At 42.5% G+C, this 9,478-nt stretch overlaps 1 protein-coding gene across 3 annotated transcripts in view; it reads left to right on the forward strand.

Moving 5' to 3' along the window:
* Positions 1–9,478, forward strand: part of LIMA1 (LIM domain and actin binding 1) — a 118,177-nt gene that overhangs the window by 56,861 nt on the left and 51,838 nt on the right. For all 3 annotated transcript variants that reach the window (XM_006168173.3, XM_006168176.3, XM_006168174.3), the window contains exon 3: positions 8,295–8,340. In XM_006168173.3, coding sequence (XP_006168235.1) covers positions 8,295–8,340 — 46 coding nt within the window. The remainder of the gene's footprint in view (positions 1–8,294; positions 8,341–9,478) is intronic.

The raw sequence follows: 9,478 nt of genomic DNA on the forward strand, positions 1-9,478 counted from the left end.
TGATTTCTTGCTTTCTGTCTCTATGTCTCTCTGTCTGTCTGGTGAGCACACACGCCCTATAGTGAAAACCTCTCAAAAAAAAAAGTAAATAAAAAAAGGACAAGTAGTTTTCTTTGGTAGGCTGAGAGAACAGTAGACATATTCCAAAGGAATAGAAGGTAAAGGCACCAAAGTGGGACAGGTAATGCATTCTTAAGACAGTGAAAGCCAGCAAATCAGCCTGGAGTCTTTCCGGGTTTCATACTCAATGGAGACATGTTGCTTGTATTGCTTAAGGTTCTTAGGTAAATAAAAAAAGGACAAGTAGTTTTCTTTGGTAGGCTGAGAGAACAGTAGACATATTCCAAAGGAATAGAAGGTAAAGGCACCAAAGTGGGACAGGTAATGCATTCTTAAGACAGTGAAAGCCAGCAAATCAGCCTGGAGTCTTTCCGGGTTTCATACTCAATGGAGACATGTTGCTTGTATTGCTTAAGGTTCTTAGGATTTGCCTACTGGGGATTCCCAAAGATAGCAGGACTGTCTCCCACAAAGCTATGTACTAATTTCTATTTCTAACACCTCGTGGTCTCTGTTCTCTTATTCTGTGGTACTCTATTATGGGGTTTTCATTGGCAAATGCTATACAAGGCTAATTAAGAGACTGTAGGAACCTCAGAAGGTTTCTGATCAGAGACGAATATAAAAATAGTATTTGGGGAAGCTCAATTTGGCCAATGTTCATAGATTAGTTTTACTTTAATTGTTAACTATATTTTATATTTATGTGTATAAAAGTGTAATTTTTTTCTGGCTCCAGAGTTTGGTTATCATGGAACCTTTATAGATCCAGACTTATTTCTTTGAGTAAACCTCTATACTTTATAAATCACAAAATTTGACCTAAAGATGGTCCTATCAGTGGGTCTGTTTGAACAGCTCACTTTGGTTTTTCTCACCAGTGGCTTCAGTATAAAATTATCCTTTACTTGATAAAAGTTGACTCTTTGGGGGCTGGCAGGTGGCATAGTGGTTAAGGACGCTGGACTCCCACATGGCCGACCGCAGTTCAAGTCCCGGACCTAGTGGCTTGCTTTCTCACTTTCCCTTTCTCTCTCTCTCTCTCACTCTGTCCCTCTCTGGTCAAATTAAAATAGATAGATAGAGAAAATTTTAAAAAATAATTCTAAAAAAAAAAAAAAACGTTGACTCTTGGAGTGGAATTTGGTTTCTCTTTGACTCATGTATTTTTGGAATTAAAGGGAATCTAGCCCAGTACTTTTCTAGCTATCCTCATTGAGTTTCTCAGAGGAACATCAGGGACCAGTTATAGAAAAATGACAAGACCTAAAAGGCTGAGTCCAGGACCTTTCACCCCAGCTGTCTTGTTTTGATCCCTTTTATATATTAGGTTCTAAAGAAGAGAGCATTTCAAAAGAAGGTTCTGCAGCTTAAAGGGTTTGAAAAGATCTAATCTGGGTAACCTCTGTCCTACTCCTTTGACAGATAGAGACCCTGAGGTCCAGAAGTTAGGACTGGAGGTCACACACTAAGGTGGTGGGAGTACCGGCCCAGCATGCATATCCCTCGCCTGCTGCTGGCGTCCCTCCACCTTATCACTGATCCTGCCCTTGTAACTTTACCATTCTGAGTTCCAGGAAGGAAGACAGTTCATATTTAGTTTTCTATGATTATTCTTCCTTCTTGACGAAAAAATTACCTTCAGCTCTCCCTGGTTAACTTCCCCTTCTTTTGCTTCTCTGTAACATTTTAGTGCTGAAATTGTTCTAGAAGAAAATACATTGCCAAAACCTTGGGAGTTTCCATTTTCCCTTTTCTTGGCTCTGTGTTCTCTTTGCTCTTTTTGAGGGCATACAGGCAATAGTCATGGCTTAGGAACTCTGTTTTCTGGCCTTAGAAAAATTCAAGACACTGTTATTATTCCCCAGATAATTTTAGCATCCTCCATAAGCTGCCCGCCTCACAGCTGAGCATTAATGAGCAGTTGCAAGATTAAATTCTGTATGTGAGGAAAAGGAGGCTGGGCCACTAGAAAATCTGGGAAGGGAAGAGGGATACAATTTTTTTTTTTTTTAATTTGGTAGAGGGCATGTGTGCTTGCTGGAGAGAGAGAGCTAGCAAGACTGCCCCTCCCCCCCCACAGGGGATGTTCATGCTGCAATCCCTTCTCCATTTCTCCTTTCAGGATTTGGGGTGCATGCACACACCCTCTGGCATATTTTCAAGCTTCCAGGTCCGGGACTTAAACTGCACAGTTGGCCATGTGTGAGCCAGCTGTCTTAACCACCACACCATAGACTGGCCCCACAATTTTAATTATAAAAATGTTATTGCAAATATTTTCTCAAATTTAGATTTCTGAAATGCCTCCTCCACCTCCCCAAATAGGTGACCTCCATATTTGATGTCAGAATAATAGTGACTGCTTTATGTGACTTTGAGAACAGTGTGAGTCCTGAATTCCGGTAAAATACTGAATTCATAAGTGTTGAGCCTTCAATCTCTTAGCATTCTGAGAGTACACAATGAAGAACAACCAAGGACCTAACCTGGAAGAAGGCAGTGGCATGAGCCTTTCTCTCGGTGTATCTATTACTTAGCAGTTACCTCATTACAAAAATGAGGGAGTTTCAAAACAGGGCTTAGGACAGCCCTTAGTGTACACACCTGCACTCTCAGATGCCCAGTGCTGAAGAACAGGGCTGAAGATGAGAACTCCTTTGATTCTTTTAAATCTATGTTCTCGTTAGGACAGTAAAGGCAAGGGGACTTCTGAGCTTATTTACTCAACTCACCGGTGGTTCTTCTCCAGTTACCTCGGAGAACAGTTGACTAACTATAAACCTGCCTGCTGATTGGCTCTGGCTTCCCGTATTGTATTATTGCTGTCTTATACTGTAGATGATTATCCAAGGGTGTGGAAACACATGTTCAAGGCCAGTTCTAAGTTCCTTTTTAGCTACCATCCACTGTGTTTCTAAATTTCCACTTTTAGAGCCTCTGTCAGACAGGCATTAATGCATGTGGGAAGAATACATGTTCAAGAACATTTACCCATGGACATTTGCAATGGTGAAAAAGCAAAAAGCAATTTGAATGTACATGAAAGGACTGTGTGTGAATTAGTTACATTGACAGTCAAAGAGGATTGCCAAGAGTAGCAAATATTTCTGTGTTGCTAAATTGAGGATATATTTGTTAGTCTCTTTGAATGACCTCTCACCACTTCTTCCTTCCCAAATGTTTTCTTCCTTTGGCTTCTCTTGGCAGTCTCTTCGTTTTCCTCTTACTTCTGTTTCTAGTAATTCTGTCTCTTTTTAACTTTGAAATTTTTAAAAGATTTATTTATTTATTTTTAAATAATTATTTTATTTAACTTTATTTATTCATTTGTTTATTTCAGTTTTACCAGAGAGAGACAGAGTGAAAGAGAGAGAGAAAGTGAGAAAGCAAGCCGCCAAGTCCAGGACTCGAATCACAGTCGACCATGTGGGAATTGAGCACCTTTAACCACCATGCTACCTGCCAGCCCCCAGCAACTAGATTTAGTATTTTTTTAATTTAGATTTTGATAGGCTTTTAAAAATAAGTCAATAATATAATAATAGCTTATTTAATGTGTCGAGAAAAATTCAAATCATAGATGTACTTACAAACAGTGTTACTATTGGCATTAATTAACTTGCTTATACTTTAAACAAGCAAGATGCCAGATCTGGCACTCAAACTGCAGTCGGCCATGTGGGAGTCCAGTGCCTTTAAACAACATACCACCTGCCCTGGCCCCTTAACTTTGAAATTTCATTTGTTTAGTTATTTCATGAGAGAAAGAGATATTGAAAAAAGAGAAACACTTCCACAAGATCTTCACACTGAGATCTGAACCCAGTTTCAGCCAGCCTGGATCACTAGTCGACTACGTGGGAGTCCAGCGACATAGCCATTACGCTAACTGCTGGTTCCCATTTGTTTAGTTATTTTATGAGAGAAAGAGATATTGAAAAAAGAGAAACACTTCCACAAGATCTTCACACTGAGTTCTGAACCCAGTTTCAGCCAGCCTGGATCACTAGAGTTCAAGTGCGTACCCAGGGTGTACAGGGAGGCTCTGGGATGTGAACCTGGAGCCTTCACAAGTGGGTTCAGTTGCATTACTGTTATGCCACTGTCTGGCCTGTCATCCTCTCTCTCTCTTTTTTCCTCTAAGGAATTATTTAATCTTATTTATTATTGTTATTGTTTTCACTTGCTACAGGGCACACATACTCACTGGAGAGTCAGAGAGAGAGAGAAAATAAGAAAACAAGCTGCTAGGTCTGGGACTCAAACTGCAGTCGGCATGTGAGAGTCCAGCATCTTAACCACTATGTCACCTGCCAGCCCCCCATTATTCTCTCATCACCACTTTTCCCTCTTTCAACAGCTAAATGTTATATTCTCTAGGAACAAGTTCTAGGCATCTTCTTACGCTACACATTCTTTGTAGATGGCATCATCTGCACCTGTGGCTTTAACACCATCTGTGGGCAGACAAGTCCTAAATTTATATGACTAGCTCAGACCTCTATTCTGAGCTCCAGACACGTGTATCACTGCACCACCAAATGGATATCTAAGTTAGCATAGATAACACTGAACTCTTGATCTCCTCCATCCTTAAATTTGCTCCTCCTTCAGAATTTCCCATCTCAGCAAATATCACTTCCATTGATTCAGCTGCCAGAAACCTGAAAGTCATTCTTGACTTCTCTCTTTCACCTCTCATCTTTACAAGCCTGTTGATTCTACCTCTGAAATATATGTCAAATTCAAATCTATTTACTTTTCCTTATCTCCAATGCCACCACTCTGGGCAAAGCCAGCACTATTTCTTACTAATGCCACCTCCATGCTCAGCACTCTTCAATCCATTCTCCATAGCCCAGAGAACTCTTTTAAAAATACGAATTTGGGGGGCCAGCAGATGGCACAATGGTTATATCACTGGACTCCCACGTAGTCAACTGCGGTTCAGGTCCCATCATGCTGGATGCATGTGCGTGCATGCCCAAAATCCTGAGAGGAGAACAGAGAAGAGATTGCAGTGTGGCCATCCCCCCTAGAGAGTGATTTCTTGCTTTCTGTCTCTGTCTCTGTCTTTCCCTGTCTCTCCAGTGAGTATGCATGCCCTATAGCAAAAACCTCTCTTAAAAAAACAAAACAAAACAACATGAATTTGGGCCAGCCTTGTGTCCTGGTGGTTAAAGGAACTGGATTCCACATGGCCAATATTGTGGTTCCAGCGCTGGCCCCGGTGGCTTGAAAAACACACAGATTTATGCATGCCCCAAATCCTGACAGGATGGAGAAGTGGAGGACAAGGGATTGCAGTGTGACCACGCTTCACTGAAGGAGTGTTTTTTACCTCTCTCTGGTGAGCACATGTACTCTCATGCAAACAAACAAACAAACAACAACAACAACAACAAAACATGAATTGGGACCAGATGGTAGTACAGAGGTAAAACAAGATAATCTGTGGGACAAGCACATGATGTAATGGTTACGTTGCTGGATTCCTACATGGCCAACTGTGGTTAGAGTCTTGGGCCTGTTGTCTTGAGACACACCGAGCACGTGTGCGTGCGTGCCCAAAATCCCAAGAGGAGAATGGAAGAGAAGGGATTGTGGCATGGCCATCCCCCTGGGTGGTGATTTCTTGCTTTATGTCTCTCTGTCTCTTTCTCTCTGGTAAACGTGCACACCCTATAGCAAAAATCTCTTTAAAAAAAAAAAAAACCCAAATCAGGATTCTCTGTGAGACTGACCCACAGGAGGTTCTGGCTTCTTGTCCAGAGTCTTCCCTGAGTACATCAGGCACATGCATGCCCATGATCTGAGGCTGGCTGAGGCTAAAGTGGATCCTCACTGGGGGTGCTATTTCTCTGTGTCTCTTGTGGAAAGAATAAATAAATAAAAACTTTAAAAAACTGGGGGACCAGCAGCTAGCGTAATGGCTATGTCACTGGACTCCCATGTAGTCGACCCCAGTTTGAGTCCCAGTCCCAGTGGCTTAAACTTACACTGGGCACATGTGCATGCATGCCCAAGATCCCGGGAAGAGAATGGAGGAGAAGGAATTGTGGTGTGGCCATCCCCCCTGGGGCGCGATTTCTTACTTTCTCTCTCTCTCTCTCTCTGTCTTTCTAGTTAGCACACGCGTCGCGTTCTATAGTAAAAAGCTCTCCAAAAAAAAAAAAAAAAAACCAAAAAAACTGGAATAGGATCAGTAACTATCATTGTACCTTGTATTAAATTCCAAATCTTCAGGACCAGCAGATAGTGTAATGGTTATGTTGCTGGACTCCCATGTGGCCAACCAATGTTGAGTACCAGACCTGGAGGCTTGAAACTCACACCGGGCACAGGTGTGTGCCCAAGATCCCAGGAGGAGAATGAAAAAAGAAGGGATTACAGCAAGACCATCCCCTCCGGGGGGTGGTGGTGGTGGTGATTTCTCACTGTCTGTCTGTCTGTCTCTGTCTCTCCAACGAGCACAAGTGCTCTGTCTAGCAAAAATTTCTCTTAAGAAAAAAAAAATCCAAATCTTCAGGATGGCCTGTACTGCCCTGAGTGGTCTGCCCTGCCTCCCAGCCTATCTTCTGCCCACTCCTTCCTCAGTGCTTCTGCAACACTGGAGCCCTTTGTGAATCTCTACACCAGACGCTTCATAGCCTCGAGGCTTATGCGTGTGCTGTTTTTCTGGGCTTGGAATATCTTTCTTCCCCTCCTCTTTTCCTGGCTAACTCCTTGTGGTCAAACTTCAAGTCTCAGCCTAAAGGTCATTTCCTCAGTGAGACTTTGCTTTTTTTTATTTTTTTTAAGTTATTTTTATTTTTTCAGTCTGCTATGTGGATTTGGGCAGTGACTGGAGAGAGACAGAGAGGGAGAGAGGGAGAGGGAAAGTGAGAAAGCACCCCCAGAGAGGATGGCTGGCCACAGTCCCTTCTCTTCATCTCTCTTCTAGGGATTTGGGGCACATATATGCGCCTAGCATACTTGTCAAGCTGCCGGGGCCAGACTCGAAACAGGCAGCTGGCCTAGTGGGATCCAGCTGCCTCAACCACCATGCCACCTGGCTGGCCCTTTTTAAAAAAAAAAGTTGAGTTAAGAAATAATAATTGTATGTATTTATTTAGTGGGTACAGTGTGATGTAAATAACATCATAGAATGATCAAATTGGGCTAATTACCATGAGTGAGCTTCCCCCTTTCTCAATCTGGATCCTTTGTTATTTAATAATATTCTCTTCTTTTTCCTCCAAGGATTTACCACAGAGTGTGTGTGTGTGTGTGTGTGTGTGTGTGTGTGTGTGTGTGTGTTGTGGGCCAGCTGGTGGCTTGGTGGTTAAGGCAGCTGGATCCCACGTGGATGACTGTGCATTTGAATCCTGAACCTGGCAACTGGAAAAATAGGATGGGAGCATGTATATGCCCAAAATCCTAAAAGGAGAGAAAAATGGAGGAAAGGGACTGCAGTGTGACCATTCTCCACAGGGGAGGAGGAGGAGGTGCTTCCTCACTTTCCCACTGTCTCTCTTCAGTGAGCCTGCATGCCACTGGCAGAATTTGTGTGTGTGTGTGTGTGTGTGTGTGTGTGTGTGTGTGTGATTTATTTGTTTGCTTATGTGTTTTGCTATTTAACCTGTGCGCTGTTGAGAGCAGGAATTATGTCTTCTTTTTTTTAAAAAAAAAAGAATTATTTTATTTAACTTTATTTATTATTGTTACTATTTTCCAGTTTGACCAGAGAAAGAAAGAGAGGGAAAGAAAGTGAGAAATCAAGCCACTGGGCTCAGGACTGAACCACGGTCAGCCGTGTGAGAATTCAGCATCTTTAACCACCATACCACCTGCCAGCACCAGGAATTACATTGTTTGGTTATTTTTCTCACTCTTGTTTCTCTAGTGCTTGAAACATATTGGGCAGCAATAAATATTTCTTTATTTTTTCATTTTTAGTTTTTGCTATAGGGCACATGCACTCTCCAGAGTGAGAGAGAGAGAAAGTGAGAAATTTCTCTCGAGGGAGTGGTGGCCATGCCACAATCCCTTATTCTCCATTGTCTTCTTGGGATTTGGGGCATGCATACACAGGTGTCCAGAGTGTTTTTTGGGTCTGGTCACCTAAACGGCCACGTCACCTGCTGGTTACAGTAAATATTTCTTGAATTTTAATTTCTTTCTTAAATATTGAAAGAATAAAAATATAGATTGAATTTGAAGACATTCTCTTTTTTCCTCCTTCTCTGAAGGTACCAGAAGGCAGCTGAAGAAGCAAGCATGGACAAGAGGAGAGGTGTAAGTATTCTGAAAGCGCCGAGACACGTGGGGCTTCATGCGCAGGGCCTGCTGGCCGAGCCACCTGCCGCCTCTGTGGGACTTGGGCCCAGTGTCAACAGAGCTGGACGTTGTGCCAGCTGGTGGGAGCTATGAGCCATTTGCTCAGGAAAACTTGGCTAGGTGCAGGGCATCTTATTTTCTCCCTGAGGTTCTCCTTTTGAACCACTTTTTGTTCTCTGTATTGAGTAAAGGACAGAAGGCCAAGTGCTTTGCCTCAAGTTAGTAAAATGGCTTACTACCTCTGCTCACATTAGAACACTGAGCTTCCTATGCTTTTTCTAGGCTCACCTATTTCTCCATATCAGACAACCAGAATTCCTATATCTCTGCATTTAAATGGTAGTACCTATGCAGCTGTTGTTATCCTCTGGGTTCTTTGTTTAAGGCAAATGTCTTGCCCCAGTCTAGTTAGTGTGATTCCCAAGTGCAGGATTTATTCCATGCAAGAACTTCCAGAATAGGCTCCCTTCTAGTACGCATTGTCCACTGTCTCTGCTTGCTAACTTCCAGCTGGTCTGGTTAGTATATTTCTTTTGAAATATTATTGGATTTAGGGATCAGCAGTTGGTGTAATGGCTGTCGCTGGACTCCCATGTAGTTGACTGCAGTTCAAGTCCCCGACCTGGTGGCTTAAACTCAGCTGTGCCCAAGATCCCAAGAGGAGAGTGGAAAAGGGATTACAGCATGGCCATCTCCCCTGGAGGGCGATTTCTTGGTTTCTGTTGCTCTGGCAAGAGCACACACCCTATAGCAAAAACCTCTCCAAAAAAAGAAAGAAAGAAATCTTACTGGATTTAATCTTATGAGGAAATAAACTCACCTTTTTGGGCACGATTTAATTTGACTGGCATGACAAAACATCCTTCTGGCAGTTTTCAGCACCTAACCTATTTAAATTCATGCATGGCGTGGCCTGTAAATTTGTTCTAAGGGTGATACTGACCAGGTCCTTGGCTTAATTTTCTTGTAATTTGAAAATGGATCTTGTCTGGTGCGTTGTAAAGGTACCATTACTTCACTGAACTGCTGGTTTCTGTTCTTCGCTTCTCTTTCCTGCTTGTTTTTTTTGTTTGGTTTTGTTTTTTAGGTTTTTGCC

Source organism: Tupaia chinensis, unplaced genomic scaffold, assembly GCF_000334495.1.
Source record: "Tupaia chinensis unplaced genomic scaffold, TupChi_1.0 Scaffold145652_1, whole genome shotgun sequence".
NCBI lineage: Eukaryota > Metazoa > Chordata > Mammalia > Scandentia > Tupaiidae > Tupaia > Tupaia belangeri.